Genomic DNA, 18,113 nt, shown 5'->3' on the forward strand with positions numbered 1-18,113 from the left:
TGTTCCATGTTCACACACCTGCAGTTTGTGTTCCATGTTCACACACCTGTAGTCTGTGTTCCATGTTCACACACCTGCAGTTTGTGTTCCATGTTCACACACCTGCAGTTTGTGTTCCATGTTCACACACCTGCAGTTTGTGTTCCATGTTCACACACCTGTAGTTTGTGTTCCATGTTCACACACCTGCAGTTTGTGTTCCATGTTCACACACCTGCAGTTTGTGTTCCATGTTCACACACCTGTAGTTTGTGTTCCATGTTCACACACCTGCAGTTTGTGTTCCATGTTCACACACCTGCAGTTTGTGTTCCATGTTCACACAGGTAAGCTTCAATACCGTGTCATATTGTTCTGTTTCTTGTGAACGATCACTTGACGCACGTACAGAGTGTTTTGCTTTGTTCTGATTATTATTATTATTATTATTATTATTATTATTATTATTATTATTATTATTATTATTATTATTATTATTATTATTATTATCATTATTATTATTATTATTATTATTATTATTATTATTATTATTATTATTATTATTATTACTACTACTATTGTTGTTGTTGTTATTATTATTATTATTATTATTATTATTATTATGTTTATTCAAAAGAACTAACCCTCGGAATCCAAACAGCGGGAGACAATCGGGTTCGATCCAAAGGGGAGATCAGATCCAGTTCCCTGGATCAAAAGCTCCTGAACAACATTAAGACCCCTACCCCTGAGAGAGTCAGGATTCCAAGCTGGCAAACATTATGGAAAAAAATACAGAATGCGTCCACCAAGGACACCTTTACTGAAAACGTTTCGCTCCTGGATTGCACGAGTATCAATTGAATTCTCCACCCGCTAAGCCTTGCCAGAAAATGTCACTTTAGTGGAGGTAAATCTTGCATGATGTTAAGAGCCAACAGTCATGGGACTGTTGCAATCCTAAGTCTCCTGACAATGTTCTTGGTGCACAGGAGGATTGTAGCTCCGTGGTGCCGCCTTTAGCTTACAATCGGAGGACACGGGTATGATCTTGGGCTAGGCGAGGTGTCCTAAACAGAATGACTATAAATGGATGATTCAGTTTAGAGCTTCGTCAAGCTCTGAGTGGACGAAACTTAATATCGTCTGTCTGGTGCTTGGCAGGTGGAGGACCGAGCCTTCACCACCATCCATGAATGACCTTCATGGGTTTAGCGCTTAACATGAATTATATTATTATCATTAATTATTATGATTAATAATAATAATAATTATTATTATTAATATTATTATAATAATTATTATTATTATATTAACAGCTTCTAGATGCAGCAGTAGTTAATTTCCTTACATCTCATCAAGTAATTACTAGCATCACCACACCAGGAATGATAATAAAACCACTGATTATTTTTTGGGCAAAGAATAAATAATATATAAAAGTAGAACTGACCAGCAGCCCCTCAACATTCAATGTAACACAAACATTCACGTACACAATAAACATTTGTAACGCCAGAACTAAGACATAACATGCAACATTCGTTGTATCTTAGGTATGGAGTAACAATAACTTAAGGTAAATTGGAAACCACGAATAAATACGAGAGATTTCTAAGGTTAATGTTAACATGATGGAGAAACAGTGACGGAAAAAATAAAATGGCATGAACACTGTGTTTTTCGTGTTAAATTTACCATGATATAACACCGAGGTAATACCTGATGATGAGTCAAGAGAAACCGTAATCAACAGGTGAGGTGGGTTACTGAGGGGCAGGTGAAGGTGACACACAAGTGAGGTGGGCAACTGAGAGCGAGGTGAAGGTGACACACAAGTGAGGTGGGCAACTGAGGATCAGGTGAAAATGACACACAAGTGAGGTGGGCAACTGAGGGTCAGGTGAAGGTGACACACAAGTGACGTGGGCAACTGAGGGTCAGGTGAAGGTGACACACAAGTGACGTGGGCAACTGAGAGCGAGGTGAAGGTGACACACAAGTGAGGTCAACTGAGGATCAGGTGTGACACACAAGTGAGGTGGGCAACTGAGGGTCAGGTGAAGGTGACACACAAGTGACGTGGGCAACTGAGGGTCAGGTGAAGGTGACACACAAGTGAGGTGGGCAACTGAGGATCAGTTGAAGGTGACACACCAGTGAGGTGGGCAACTAAGAGCGAGGTGAAGGTGACACACAAGTGAGGTGGGCAACTGAGGGTCAGGTGAAAATGACACACCAACTGAGGGTCAGGTGAAAATGACACACAAGTGAGGTGGGCAACTGAGGATCAGGTGAACGTGACACACAAGTGAGGTGGGCAACTGAAGGTGAAGTGAAGGTGACACACAAGGGAGGTGGGCAACTGAGGGTGGGCAACTGAGGGTCAGGTGAAGGTGACACACAAGTGAGGTGGGCAACTGAGGGTCAGGTGAAGGTGACACACAAGTGAGGTGGGCAACTGAGGGTCAGGTGAAGGTGACACACAAGTGAGGTGGGCAACTGAGGGTCAGGTGAAGGTGACACACAAGTGAGGTGGGGTATTCGAAAAAGCAGGTAAAGCTTGTGCTATGTACAAGTGGGGTGCTGTCGTAGAAAGAGAATGAGACAGAGTGAGAGAAAGGGAGGGAGAGGAGGTAGGGAAGAAAAGGAGGGAAGTGAAGAAGAGAAGAGGAGGGAAGGAGGGTGGTTAATTAGCTTCGTAATGCAAATCCCTGATATAACCTTTGACAATTTCAATTTCTTACACATTCTAAAATTTTATGGTAAAATATTTCCGCCGCACATAACGTACAATAGAATTAAATTTTATCGTTGTAGCTCTATATTACATCGTAGAACAATAATAATAGAGTATTATAATGAGTTAAATATAATGTAAACTTTATTATAAGATATTAATTTATGCACAATATACAAAATGCTCACAAAAAATATATTAATATATAATTCTTGTAAATATTTTGACAATCATACTTAAGCACACATATGACAGCAATCATAATTTATAATTTTACCGGAAAATCGCCTGTGTTCAGAATAAGTTTTGTTCGGAAAAATAAACGTAGGTTTATGGTTCATGAAACACAATATAACTGAGATGTTCCCTTAGTAAACTTCACTCACACGATACAACAGTGGGAAAAATTATCCTGTTATGAGTTAAGGAGATGAATTAAACAGATGACATCCCAAGTTAGAGCAAACGGTTTTTAAAACGAGGAGACGTCTGTGTTTTCCCTTGACAGGAAGCACAGGCCGGAAGGCTGTTTCCTCAACGAACGAGGTACCAGCTGTAAGTGGCTCTTCTCATTAACGTAAACAGCAATGTCAAAGATTCAAGACCGGGCTGATTCAGTGGGTCTTTCTCATTAATAATAACAATGATGAATGTCAGGACTGTAGGCATCCTGTCATTCATGGACACAGAAACCGTTTTGAAATTGCTGACGGATGCTGGTAGTGGGTGCCAGGGCTGGACCTTCATCGTTCGGGTGGAGATTTGAAACCAGTTCTCTGGCCGTCTTTTAGGCTAAGACTCCGTTAGAGGAGACACCCATTGCCTGGTGTTTGTACACTATATCCAGGGATGGGCGGGTCAACTGACGGGCAACAGGACAAGAGGTAGCGAGGCAGCATATAAAGGCTACATCCATGCGGTGTTTAATCGCAGTGCAGTAATCAATACGTTGCTTAATATAAAACAATGTGAAATATAATCCCAATATAATTGGGGGTTAAACTTACCCCTCAAACTTTAGTTAATAGTTCTTGTCAGTGGATAAATGTTAGAAAACGTCCTGTTTTAAGAGCTGTTAATGGTATTTAGAGTCTCATGCCGCCCACACCATAATATGCAGCCAGGGAACAAGACACATTCTCTGACTCAGAATGGAGCTGGTGATAGCTACGACTCTAATAAGGATAATTAGAGATAGTGCTCTATTCTGACTCGGGTCGTGTGTTTACCTTAACCTGGACAGGTAAGATTTCCACCCATAACTCTGTCACTGAACTCACATGATACCAACTCAGATTCACTAAATCAACCCAGTTATTATATTCACGGTGAAGCGCTGAACCCGTAAGGGTGATGCATGTCTAAGTAATGGACAGATAATCAGGTCTGAGCTGAGGAATGGGAGGGAGGAGCCTATCCCTTCAACTAATAGCCCCTTGACCAACATCAAAATACCTCCCCTGAAGGGGGAGGTATCTTGATGTTAATGATGAGGCATCCTGACCCTCCCTGAAGCTCAGTGAACCACACGGGTTTAGCGCTTCGCATAAACTTTTTCACGGCACAATAAAATTTAGAAATCATTGATCAGTATTGGTGATGCGTTGAAAAAAAAATATGTAGGCTTAGGCACCTTTTAATCTAAATTAAAGCTTTATTAACCCTATGTACCTAAATTTTAGTAAAAAAATTAGAATTTTCTAAAAATGTTTCAGAAAGTATAAATATTGCGAAATATAAATTATCACTCACAGACGAAATCTAAAAATTGTGTAATATTTCTGTTTCTGTTAAAAGTAGAAAAATCTAGCCACTTTTAACTCATATTTGGTTCCTTTCTAATATATTTAAGAGAGTACAGTTACGTAGTGTGTGTCTCGTGTTAGCTAACGGAGGATTGAACCTCCATCACGCCTTGTGCTGAATGACAGAGGTTTCAACGCTTCAAGCGAAGTACAGAGTTTTTTTTTTTTTTACCCTTTCGAAGGAATCCTGGTGATGAGGTTGCGATTAGCTAACGAAAGATCAGGGTTCCACTACTCACTACTATAAAAGGCTCCTCGTGGGTCTAGCGGATGGATGAATCAAGCTTCCACTACTCCATGCTCTGAATAACCCACATGGGTTAAGCGAACGGAGGACCGAGCCTACTTTACTCGTAGTGCTAAATGTTGTCTCATACGGGTTTAGAGCTCCATTCCAAGCATAAGGTGTCTATTCACTTCAGAAGAAGTCTTGGAGTTGAGGTCTCGAGGTGGTGGTGGTGGTGCTCAAAGCCTTCACCATCATGGGTTTCATGACGTCATCTCCAAGGTCGTCCATGAAGGGCGACGCTACGAACACTGGCTGGAAGGCGTCGGCTGCTGTTTTACCTTCTTGAGGACTCGGCTTGAATTCTAAACTCGGTCTGATGTCATTCTGCGAGGGATTAGGATTCGGTGGGAAGAAGACTCTCTGAGGCTGCGGTGCTGGTCTTGGGTGCTTATGTGGGGGTTGTGCATTCCCAAAGACCCCGGGAGTCAGGTTGGTGAAGCTTCCCAGCAGCGTCGGCTTCTTGGACTTCAATGGCTTAGGGGGAGGTGGAGGAAGCCTTGAGGGGTTCTGACTGGGTGGTGGAGGAGTATTCCTTAGGCTGTTTGTATCTGATGTTGGAGGCCTTGGGTGGCTGGAATGGGGTGGTGGAGGCCTGGGGATGTTCGAATGGAACGGTGGAGGAGTTTTAGGGATGTTCAGATGGGATGGTGGAGGAGTTTTAGGGATGTTTGGATGGGATGATAGAGGTGTTTTGGGGATGTTCGGAAGGGATTGTGGTGGCCTAAGAGCATTGGGATGCGGTGGTGCTGCGCGCGGTGGCGATATATCGACCCTAGATGGCGCTGCACTTGAGAAATATTGAGGGATAATATCGTTGTTGTGAGCACCCTGATCTTCAGGCTTCACAAACTGATATGGGAAGTTACCTAAGTGCTGAACAGGAGTATTTGAGAAGGCAGATTTAGGTGGTAGAGGTGGCGGAGGCGGCAATCGAAGGGGCCCTAAATGGTTCTGGGAATGCTGGCCAGGATCATCTAACGGTGGAGGAATTTCATATCTGGGAGGGGCAGTAATTTGTATCACCTGACGGAATGGCTTTAAACCTGGAGAATTTTGCAGTGGTGTCCGTAGCGCATGAGAGCCCTGGTTGGATGACAGCCTTTGAGGCCACGGCGGTTTCTTTATGCCCTTTCTCACTTGGTTATGATGCCCAGGTGCGTTGGTGCCCGTCCTGCGGTGTGTGTAGAGCATCTGCGGTGGCAAGAGCTCCGGCCGCAGGTTCGAATGAGCTAATGTCTTGCGGCGTTGAGGTTGTTGTTCGTTCTCTCCGCCGAAGAGTCCAGACAGCTTCTGCAGAAAGAAGAGGTCACTCTCCCACAGACCTCGATTCTCACGGAATTCAGTATCCGCTGCTGTGATTGGTTCCTCCGCTGCTGTGATTGGTTCCTCCGCTGCTGTGATTAGTTCCTCCGGTGCTGGAGACTCGGGGAAGAATATTTTACCTCCATCGACCTGGAAAATACCAAGCTTATTAAGGGATATTCATATTCAGACATTTATGCTAATGACAAACTGAAGAACTAAATAATAATAATAATAATAATAATAATAATAATAATAATAATAATAATAATAATAATAATAATAATAATAATAATAATAAGCCCAATGTTAGTGCATGTTAGAGGGATGTTACATTTAGCAATACTATTTAATGTGCACAACGTATTTAGAAATAATTAACACTGATCTGCTGATGAAGTATTCGCTGGATATCGTCACTTTGGTAACAATTAATGACAAACAGAGTACCTCATAACGTCTTTAAACCACTGCCATATACTTCAACAAGATTAGCATAGTGGCAAAGTCTACCAACTTCGGAAGGCCCCAAACCCCATCATTTTATCCATATTATTTAGCTGTTAGGAACTAAGATCTGCTTCATTAGGCTAAGTAGGTCAAGGTAGTTAAGGATAATATTGTTTACTTTCAAAAGCTTTGATTTAATGCGGTATAGATGCCAGTGTAAATATGTCTATGTATGATTTATCTGGTTATGAAAATAAATGTTATGGATGTAAAATCTTGTGAGAGATGTGACGGCTCTCAGAGTATAAGAGAGAGAAGGTTCATGGGTTATCACATGAAGTGTATAACAAAGTTATACAAAAGTTATACAAAGTTATATACAAGGTGTCCTTGACTAGTGGTGTAAATATTTCAAGAAGTCTTAACGATTATTGTGTATCTTGTTACCTGAAAGACGTTATCGGGGGTCAGCGTCTCCGAGGCCGATGTAGGAAAGTGCATTGTTGTTGGTGAGGGGCTCCTGATCTCTTGATCTAAGGAATGGGCCATCGAAAAGGGCTAAATCCATACGGGTTTAGCACTTCTCAATTATAATAATTAAATTATCATAAATCAACCAAGTTGCGCGCTTAGACGAGCAAACTATTTTAGATTAGATTTTACATTCTAACCGGCTAGTTTGTTGTACACCCAAATCCAGCCTGTGGATGGCAGCGCAAGAGCATATGAATACACAAAAGACCTAGAAATTAGGCCTCAGAAGGATTGGCACGAGACCATCTGGAAATATGTTAAATTATCTTACTTGTTTTAAGCAAATTTAGGATATTTGCTTTATATAACTAGTATCTTATTTTCATTAATAAGATACATTGACATGTCATATAGACACTTATACTCTCTATATTCCTCATTCTCTCGAGCAATCATGCACATGAGTGTTGCTAAATGTAACCATAAGGCTGACCACAGACTTTGCGTTTAGTTTGATCATCATCATCTGTGCGTCTGCAAAACTGCCAGAATTATTTGTAACCTGCCTGGCTACTACAGTTTCAGTCAGTTTGTTCACATTGCAAGTTGCTCCGTAAATGTACTTATCTACTTTTAAGTGATAATAGCGAGCTATAGATCTACTCAGGCTTCTACCTGCATTCCTATAACATTCACTTTCATTATTTATTTCTCTAATTCCAGATACAGATAGGCCTAAGTCATATTCTACATTTTCCTTCAAAGCATTTTCTTCGGCTGACTTATCAGCTTTGTCATGGAGTATTTCAGTGGGGGGCGGAATCATAAGAATTGCACATTAATGCTTTTTTCTCATATTTTGAGTATCTATACCGGCTTTTGCAATGAGCATGTTGACTCATTATATACCTTCAGTGAAGATACAGAATCACTGAAGGCACATGATTTACATATACCCAAAAATCATTCCAGTATCTGGCTATATTCAGCCGGTATCTGGATATATATGCTGCCGGTATCTAGCTTAAGAAAGCAGAAACGAAAACATAAGGACAAAAATTCACCAGTGTTCCACACGAGATAGCAGAATCATGGTGAGGAAAACAGCTGTAGGCTGTATACCTGGAGTTTACCTGGAGAGGGTTTCGGGGGTCAACGCCCCCGCGGCCCGGTCTGAGACCAGGCCTCGTGGTGGATCAGGGTCTGATCAACAATCAGAAATGAACATGAACTGTCTAGCTTCTTTAGTACTCAAGATAATCGGCGTGTGTGTGTGTGTGTGTGTGTGTGTGTGTGTGTGGTGAAAGTGAGCGTGAGAGTGTGGCAAGAGTGTTGAGTGCGTGGTGAAAGTGTCTATCTCTCTCTCTCTCTCTCTCTCTCTCTCTCTCTCTCTCTCTCTCTCTCTCTCTCTCTCATAATGATTGTTATTATTTTCCCAGCTGCTGCAGCAATAACTTCTCTCTTTATCTCCAGTCTCTCCCTACCAACTCACTCTACACGTTCGTCACACATTTTTATACAAGCAAATATTATAATTATCCCACCTATTGCATTTTTTATAGAGAGAAAACTTCTTAGAAAAGAGAGAAAGGGTATAAAGTAATTTTTTATACGAAATAAAAAAATTTATAAGAAAAAGCTTATCAACTAAGATTGTAAGATAGTTTCTTTAAAAAAAATGGAGATAGCAATTTATCTAAGCAAATTACATATAATTTTGATGGAAATGATAACATTATGATGAACGATGGAATAAGGGGGAAAATGGATGAAGGAGGAAGTCGACGAAGAAAGGAATAGGGGTGAATGGATCGGGGACGTGAAAAGGCAATGGATTGATAGGCCCTTTGAGCCTAGGAATAGAGGTGAGGATGTAATGGAGAGGTAATAGATAGTGATGGATAATGCTTGGATAACAAGGGCAGCAAGCATAAGAAAATTTACCCGTAAATCAAACCCGGATCCTTTCGATTGTTAACGGAATGCTCTCTCGAGTATTAAAAAAAACAAAGTTTCGCTTCCTGCCCCCGAACACACGCACGGGTTAAGTCACACGTAAATTCTAGCAGAGTTAGACTAACTTATCTTAGTTTTGGTGCAAAGCAAAACAACTAATATTTCAACAATTTACATATAAAAAATTTACGTAAATCACGAATTTAAACTGATTTGATTTTGTTCATCAGAACATCCTGTAGAGTTGTAAAATAAAATTTGTAAAAATATGTTCGTCATCACAGAACGACACAAGAAAAAACTATGAAAGAAACAAGGAAAATAAATTACTAAAATATACCTTTATGCACCTTTAAATACAAGTAGGTATTAACTTTAATGTCGCAGTAACCTTCCGCCAACTATCTTGAACATCACGGAACATGCAGGAGATGGGGGTGGGAAGGAGGGCGAGGGAAAAGGGAGGGTAATGGGGGAGCTGAAGGGGTAGGATATGAGGAAAGGGAAAATGGGATGGAGAAGTTAGTTTAACATCTTTTTTTATGCACTCCATACCCATATGAGGGAAGATAGGGTGGAGAAATTAGTTATTTTTATTATACACAACATACCCATTCTGTGGGCTACGTAGGGTAGAGAAGAAGGAGGGGGGCAGGAAGTGGGTTTAAATGCTCGCTATTTAAACAAATCGGCCACAGAGGAGTAAATAAACTGCTTCATAGAAAATGTCTTGCTGAAGTCATTCTCTGGTAGACTAGAGAAAAGATGTGTAACAACACTTTCTCTGTGTAACGTGTTTTATCGGCTTGTCCGAGGCAATGTTTCGGCTTCACGCTTGTTTGCAAAGTTAATGCACCGTAACGAAACAACTGGAGGGTGTGAATGGCATTATGAGACGGAGAAAGTAAGAAAATGAAAAAGAGCATGACAGGTTCATCTGATACAGGATGAGGCATCATCCCAACTTAAGCACTTTACGACGAAGATAGGACGAAATTCGCAGAAGTCTGATGGCGAAGGGAAAATGTGTTAATGTGAAGGTTTGATGTGTGTGTGTGTGTGTGTGTGTGTACTCACCTAGTTGTACTCACCTAGTTGAGGTTACAGGGGTCGAGTCCAAGCTCCTGGACCCGCCTCTTCACTGGCCGCTACTAGGTCACTCTCCCTGAACCATGAGCTTTATCGTACCTCTGCTTAAAGCTTTGTATAGATCCTGCCTCCACTACATCGCTTCCCAAACTATTCCACATCCTGACTACTCTGTGGCTGAATAAATACTTCCTAACATCCCTGTGATTCATCTGTGTCTTCAGCTTCCAACTGTGTCCCCTTGTTGCTGCGTCCAGTCTCTGGAACATCCTGTCTTGGTCCACCTTGTCAATTCCTCTCAGTATTTTGTAAGTCGTTGTCATGTCGTCCCTATCTCTCCTCTCCTCCAGTGTCGTCAGGTTGATTTCCCTTAACCTGTCCTCGTAGGACATACCTCTTAGCTCTGGGACTAGTCTTGTTGCAAACCTTTGCACTTTCTCTAGTTTCTTTACATGCTTGGCTAGGTGTGGGTTCCAAACTGGTGCCGCATACTCCAATATGGGCCTAACGTACACGGTGTACAGGGTCCTGAACGATTCCTTATTAAGATGTCGGAATGCTGTTCTGAGGTTTGCTAGGCGCCCATATGCTGCAACAGTTATTTGGTTGATGTGCTCTTCAGGAGATGTGCCTGGTGTTATACTCACCCCAAGATCTTTTTCCTTGAGTGAGGTTTGTAGTCTCTGGCCCCCTAGACTGTACTCCGTCTGCGGTCTTCTTTGCCCTTCCCCAATCTTCATTACTTTTTACACTTGGTGGGATTGTGTGTGTGTGTGTGTGTGTGTGTGTGTGTGTGTGTGTGTGTGTGTGTGTGTGTGTGTGTGTGTGTGTGTGTGTGTGTGTGTGTGTGTGTGTGTCTTCGTATCCTGATGAGCTGTTTTAACTAAAATGTTGCCTTATATGACTCCCCTCGGACATTTCTGTGCATCTACCTCTGGTGGACTCCTTAAGAAATACAGAAAAAAGAAGATAAGCGTATACTGAATGCAAGAAGTGTTCACAGGACATATAGAAAAGCTCAGCAATCCTGCTACTATTCAAAACATTCTGGAGTTTCTTTCATAATGATATACCAGGACAGTAATACATTTCTGGGTGGCTGTCCTCTGCCACCCCATCTTGCATTTCAATTTTATGTATCAGTCTCCTGTGGAGTTCTTTGTTAGATGCTTTTAATGAAGATGTTGCCTTTTCTTTTTTCACATATGCCTGACGTAATTCTCCAGCAGGAACGTAATGCAGAATTTACCATACATAAACTTGTGTAGGTATTTTGTAATAATTGACTTGTTTGAAGTGTGTTGTGCTGCTCTCTACCTCATTTTTTTTTTTTCAATAAAATTAAGAGATATGAATGTTAGGAGTAAAGTATTTAGTTTAAGAACGTGTGTTTATATTTTTTATATTTGTATTACAATTGATGATTTCCGCAGGGGTCTATTATTGTCTTGTTGAATATGTTGATAATGACATGCCTAAACACCTAATTTGCTTTTTTTCGTCTTTGCTGCAGCTAGCTGTAATACTTTCTCACATACGTAAGTTCTGTCTAAAGGAGAAATTTGTCTGGATTTCCTGTTTGTCTCTATTTTACGGCATTGTGTTCTGCAGTTTTTCCCTTCCTGTCTTTTTTTTGAGTTACACTTCCTTGCTGTGTCAACCGAACCACGTTTTCTCCAGGAATTTCTCGCTTTCTTCATTTTGGGCGGAGATGATTCCGTTATTTAACTCCTGGGTGAACAAGACTTATCATGCCTTATTGTGTTGCGCTAATTGTCCTGTTGTGTCCCTTATAAGATCGTTGCGCTGTGAAGGAGGAAAAAGGAAGGGGATCACAGAAGCATAAAACATGGAAAATGTTCCTCTCTTGAAGGCCTCTTCATACAGTCAAATAATTCCAGCTGAAATCAAGAAAACAGCATCACTGCGTGTCGGGGATCAGAATTATTTAATGAAAACGAACATAAGTGTAACGTCTATAGTATTTTAGTGAATGGCAATAGGTTGAACAAAAATGAAATGGTCAACAAACTGTATGATTTCATCGATTAAAGGATGACTAGCTACTGACAGACAGAAAGACACACAAATAGGGAAAGCTTCATCGAGTGAAAGAGGGCTAGTTACAGTCAGAAGGTTAAATATACACAGACAGGCAAGACTTTACTGCAAGAAGAACATCAATTACTCAAATAAACGCAGGAAGTCCCACTGAAGCCATTAATACAGATAAACAGAAGGAATACAAAGAGCAGCTGTTGTCTCATATAATCAGGGAAATGCGCTTCTCCCATGCTAACCATACCTCTCCATGACACTACTTTCTCTATACTGACACAACTGACTGCGTAACACCTCTAAGTGCCTCCACACTAACACAACTTAATGCATAACACTACTAGGTGCCTCTATACTGACACAACTGACTGTATAACACCGCTAAGTGCCTCCACACTGACACAACTGACTGTATAACACCGCTAGGTGCCTCCACACTGACACAACCACTGTTTAACACTACTGGCTCCCTCATCACCTGTGATATATACCTGTGATTGACACAACCATTGCATGACATCCTCAACCTTCTCAACACTGACAGGACGCGTCACCATGGAGGCTACAATGGCTATTTTGATTCTCCTTGCATACCATTGACGGAAACATGTTCTTGACTTCTCAGATCTAGTTTGTGGTCAGTGGTAACAGATGCTCGGTACTCATATTATGTTTCTAAGTATGTGTATGCTTAATATAAATTGTAATGTTTATATTGTGCTTATCATTGTAAGCTTAGTCACATTTTGGTATTTTATTACTAAATAAAATTGATGCGATCATTTGTACAAGCGACATCTTCAATATTATTTTCAATTTTAAGATAGCCTTATTAATGCCATTTTTTTTTTTTCGAAATTCTTGTGTTCTTTTAGCAGAGACAATGGGAACAACAAAACAACCCGTATATCACCTACACATTTGAGAATGAATGTATCGAAATTTACAGATACTGCAGCTAGATAACAGTGGTTTGTGTAGGTCTCTACTGCTGACTGCAAAATCATACAAGAATGACAACAGTTGTCCTACACGTGCCACTCAACACACAGTTTCGTAAGCGTCTTTTTTTGGGGGGCAAAGTTTGTGAAATTGGTTTATAAAGTAATGAACCTTTTGAGTAAATTCGTCTTCACTATCACTGACAAAAATTAGTCTTAACTTTATGAAGTTAATATCTGTAACTGATTTAAAAAAGCATAACGTGCCTCGGGTATGTTAAGTAGGGTTAAGCTCATTTGTCTTAGCTAATTTTAACAAGGTTAAGCAGAGTTGCCAAGTTAGTTTTTGACAATAAGTACGAAGTTAAATCACAAAAGTATATTAATCAGTGCAAAAATATTTTTTTTAAACGTTCTGTTTTTAGGACAGTTCAATATATTTGATCGACTCTGCCTTAAAAAACTAAGATAAGCAATTATATATTGAAAATTACAAACGACTGTGAATTTAAATACGAAATTATATAATGCGGCGTGTACGTGTATGTTCTTATGTACCTACATATATGTTGTTGCAGGTGTGTATGTATGTACTCACCTGTTCGTACTTGCCTATTTGTGATTGCAGGGGTCGATTCACAGCGCCTGGTCCCATGTGTGTGTGTATGTGTGTGTGTGTGTGTGTATGTGTGTGTGTGTGTGTGTGTGTGTGTGTGTGTGTGTGTGTGTGTGTGTGTGTGTGTGTGTGTGTGTGTGTGTGTGTGTGTGTGTGTGCTTTTGTGTAGCATGTGGGAGGGGGAGGGGAAAAGGGAGCGGATGATGTGGGGAGATGGGAAGAGACGACGGGGGGTAATTCTGTGAAGTGTTGGCATGGGGCCTTGTGCAGTGTTGCAATTTGCAGAGGTGCATCCAACACTGGCAGCATACAACACTTGCGGCAGAGTAATATGGAGAGCCAAGAAAATCAATATACATTTAGAAATGGCCATAGATATGAGAAGGCGAGATACTAAGGAAGAATAAGAAAGGCGGTAGTTAAGGAGAACAATAGTCAGGGAAAACCATAGCTTGGAAAGGTTATATAAGATTGAGGAGTGCGACAGAAAGTTATATAGAGTGACAGGGAGGACAAAAGATATCCATGGAGGATGTTGGGGCAAAAGATGGGAAGGGAAACAGATAAGAAGGGCAATAAACAGCTAGAAAGGGTTGAAGCAAGGATTACAAAGAAATACGGAGCTAGAGAGACAAGAAGCAATAAAGGGAAGGGTGATATTCAGTTACTAAACGCAAGGAACAGCGATAGGGAAAGCGATGAAGGTAAGTGAGGTGGACAGGATGGTGACAGAGATATAGAAAAGACGTTGTAGAAATAGGAAAGGAAGCAGAGAAATAGGAACAGTAATATTGGGCGGGAGGGCTATATAGAAATAGGGAGGAGGTTAAAGATATAGGGTGATAGAAATATAGTGGGGGGAAAATTGTAAGTTTTGGATTGTGCTTTGACCTACGGGGTCATTTAGCATTTTATTAAGAAAAAGTATTATACACACAAACACTCACAAGTGAAAACCAAAAAAAAAAAAAAAGAATCCTAAAAAGCATTCACATGAACAACACACAAAAAATACATTGACGTGGTGAAAATAATTATTTAACTAATGACATGAATGACACTGTCGCAAGAGATCATTTTTCCTCATCTACTGAATAATAACAAATTATTTCAATGGAAGTTCAGACAGTTACAATTTTATGCCAGTTTATTCATTTGTACAGAATGTATGCAAATAATAACAAAGCACTTCATTCTCAAATGTTTAATTAACATGTTGAATGTTATAATGTGCCAGTTTTATAATGTAGCAATTTTCTCATTGTTTTATTATGCACCAATTTCATTATTTGCCAATTTTCCTTGTTTACAATTTTCTTGTTTACTTTTTCCCAAACATAGCGCCTGGATGACTGTGAGACACGTGTTTCTCACTAAATTTACCGGTGCACACCTCATCATCTCTTAAATATGAGATTTAAACACGTCTTGGACGTTTGTGGGGTAATAATATAGTTGAGTCTGGGTTTAATATCTATATTTTTAAAGATTTTGAAGATGACAGGCTCTGTATATTATTGAGACACTTGGGCTGGGTTGAAGACTGTGAAGTGTAGGGTTGTCGAGGTTGTTGACTGTGAAGGTGGTAGATGATAGTGGTGAGTGTTTATGTGATGATTATGATGATAGGTGTTGCGAGTAATGATGGTTGGTAATGTTGACAGTAGTGAGCATGGCTTTTTTTTTTTTTTTAGTGATTCGGATGATAATGATGATAATGATGATGATGATGATACCATCAACCAAGAAAAGACAGCCAAGAAAGATGACGCACTCAAGTCATTCCCAACAAATGCGTCGAGCTATTTATGAATCCACTGATTCACATCGTCGCCGCTGCTGAGAAAATTGCAACCATTTCCTCTCTGCAATTAGCCACGAAAGCAACAAGAAGAAGGTGCCTCGTTATTCACATGCCTTCCACAATTCTCCCTCCTATCCTACCCTCAGCACCTCTATTTCTCTCCATTCATCTCTGTCTCTCTCTCTCTATCTCTCTCTCGTTTTTTTTTTAGGTTACCCTGCCTCGGTGGGATACGGTGTGTGTGTGTGTGTGTGTGTGTGTGTGTGTGTGTGTGTGTGTGTGTGTGTGTGTGTGTATTTATAATGCGCTTAACAATTTATGATACGAGAGAAATTATTTACAAACATCACCTCAGACCAGAACAGGACTCAAACCTGCGCACTCTGCATCAAAGTACATAGTATTATACCACACAGCCAGACCTCACAAAAGTATAGAATCCAAGGAGACAGCATTGTGCTCCCGGGTATGAAAAACATCGCTTAGTCTCTACTGGGCTCCCCATACTTATGTGAGGTCTGGTTATGTTGTATAATACTATACAGAGTGCGTAGGTTCGAGTCCTATTATGGTCTGAGATTATGATAAACGAATTTGGAAAGATATGTAAAAGAAGGAAATTAAAAGTAAAAATAGAAAAGAGTAAAGTGACGAGAGTGAAAAAATAAATCTAGACAATAAAGGATCGGATATCATATTGCAAGGAGAGACAAATGTGTTAAGATATTTGAGATTGGATTTGTCCAACGACAGGTCTTTGAAAAATGAGGTGAATCATGGAAGTGACGAAGGGAACAAGGTAGGGGGTACATTGAGGTATCTGCGGAGACAAAGAACCTTATCCGTGGATGAAAAAAGAAAAGAGGAAATGTACTAGAGTATAGTGGTGCCAACACTCCTACATAGGTGTGAAGCATGGATTTTACACGTTACAACGAGAAGGCTGGAGGTAGTGGAGATGTGTTTGAAGAGGATGTGAGATGTGAATATCATGTAGAGATTTCATAGTTTGGAGACTAAAAGGTAGATAGCATAATAGCAGTTTTCTAACCCAGTAGTAAGCATAATATTTTATCGGGTCATTGCAAATTATAATTACACTTTGATAACAATGTATATCAGTGAACTCTTGGTGTGAGGAACTGGCAGCAAGAGCAGACTCAGCCCTTACAGTGAACTCTTGGTCTGGGAAAGTGTTAACAAGAGCAGAACGCAGCCTTCTTTTATTCACAGCAGTGACTCACTTATGCCAAATATCAGATTTTTTTCGTAAATCTATTGAAATTTAATCAGTTAAATTCCAGTCTAACAATATTTAGTAATCAACAGAATCAATACAATTTATAAACCAAAGAACGTGGAATTGTTACAGCAATTAATGGAAATTCTTTTCCAGGATGGCAGAGGCAATTCTTGCTCTGACAACGTATAAGTGGAACATTTAGTTTTAATCACCTGCTGAGCACGATAGTTCGTGCTGAGCAAAGATGCTCAGGCTGAGGATAATACTGTAGTTTCTGCGTCCAGAGTGCAGTCCATTAAACAAAGTTGTTCATTCTGGCGTAAGTTTTAAGGGGCGACTGTAGGAGTTTACATAGAGGTTAGGTGTTTCATATAGAACATTCATAAATTTCGTATTGTAATGCGTAAGGAAGGTGTGATGTGAGGATGACGTGCACCAGGCCCACACCACCGTGAAGAAACACTGCAACGTTCAACGCCTTGTAGATCTGCAGGTGGTCAGTGGATGAACAGTTTTCATGACATTCTAATTTTCACCACCTCGTCAAGACGCTTCCATGAAGGTGCCAGTGACAAAGCAAATATTAATGTGACTGTGTATAGCTGTTCTGATTCTAAGAGGAGAAGAATTCAAGACTTCGGCATAGAATTATTAGCAACAGCAACTAATCCTGCAAGTTGACAAAGAAAAGAAATTAAAAATAATCTTCAGATTCCTGAGTACGACCTGTGCAACACCTGTGCAACACCTGTGCCACAGTTAGCTAAAGGGCCACATTCGGTACCGCATTTTGGTGTTAGCACATACTCTCTACGGCATCGCATGTCAGCATTTCCTCCTGACGCGGCAGTAGTCACTCACACCACTAAACAGCTGCTGTTTGACAAAGACCCATGTCAGAATGGTGGTGTTGGTGGCGGTTGTGATTTATTCGTCAGCAGATAAGACAAGTATCCTTGGCACGGGTCTTTTCAGATGAACCGTTAAGTGACTTACGGAACGGACAGGAATCAACCCACGGGAGAGGTAATGACAAAATTACAGAGCCAACGCTTGCTTCCTGAATTCTCTATTATAGTGTCATTACCACTTCTCTGGTCACCAGTTAAGTACATATTCATGAACTAAAATGGGCTATATTTGCGTGTGTATATTTTTCAGGTGATGTTCTCTGACGACTGCATTAACAACAAAACCTCAGATATGCTCTACAATCTTGTACTAGTCAAGAACTGTTACCAATTGTTGGATGACATTATTAGGTTTGATCTCACCCCTTCCCCATCCCGGCAGAAGGCTTGAAATAATCGAATTAAGTTTAATATATGATTAAGCGTTGAGGAGAGAGATGAACAGAAACCCAGCAA

The 18,113-nt window shown here is 40.4% G+C and overlaps 1 protein-coding gene across 2 annotated transcripts in view; it reads right to left on the bottom strand.

The window, feature by feature from the left end:
- Positions 1 to 4,644: 4,644 nt before the first annotated feature.
- The window catches only part of LOC128699101 (uncharacterized), a 30,396-nt gene continuing 16,927 nt past the window's right edge, over positions 4,645 to 18,113 (bottom strand). For both annotated transcript variants that reach the window (XM_070096576.1, XM_070096575.1), the window contains exon 2: positions 4,645 to 6,265. In XM_070096576.1, the coding sequence (XP_069952677.1) occupies positions 4,943 to 6,265 (1,323 nt within the window). In that variant the 3' untranslated portion in view covers positions 4,645 to 4,942. The remainder of the gene's footprint in view (positions 6,266 to 18,113) is intronic.

This window comes from Cherax quadricarinatus, chromosome 54 (genome assembly GCF_038502225.1).
Source record: "Cherax quadricarinatus isolate ZL_2023a chromosome 54, ASM3850222v1, whole genome shotgun sequence".
Taxonomy (NCBI): Eukaryota; Metazoa; Arthropoda; class Malacostraca; order Decapoda; family Parastacidae; genus Cherax; species Cherax quadricarinatus.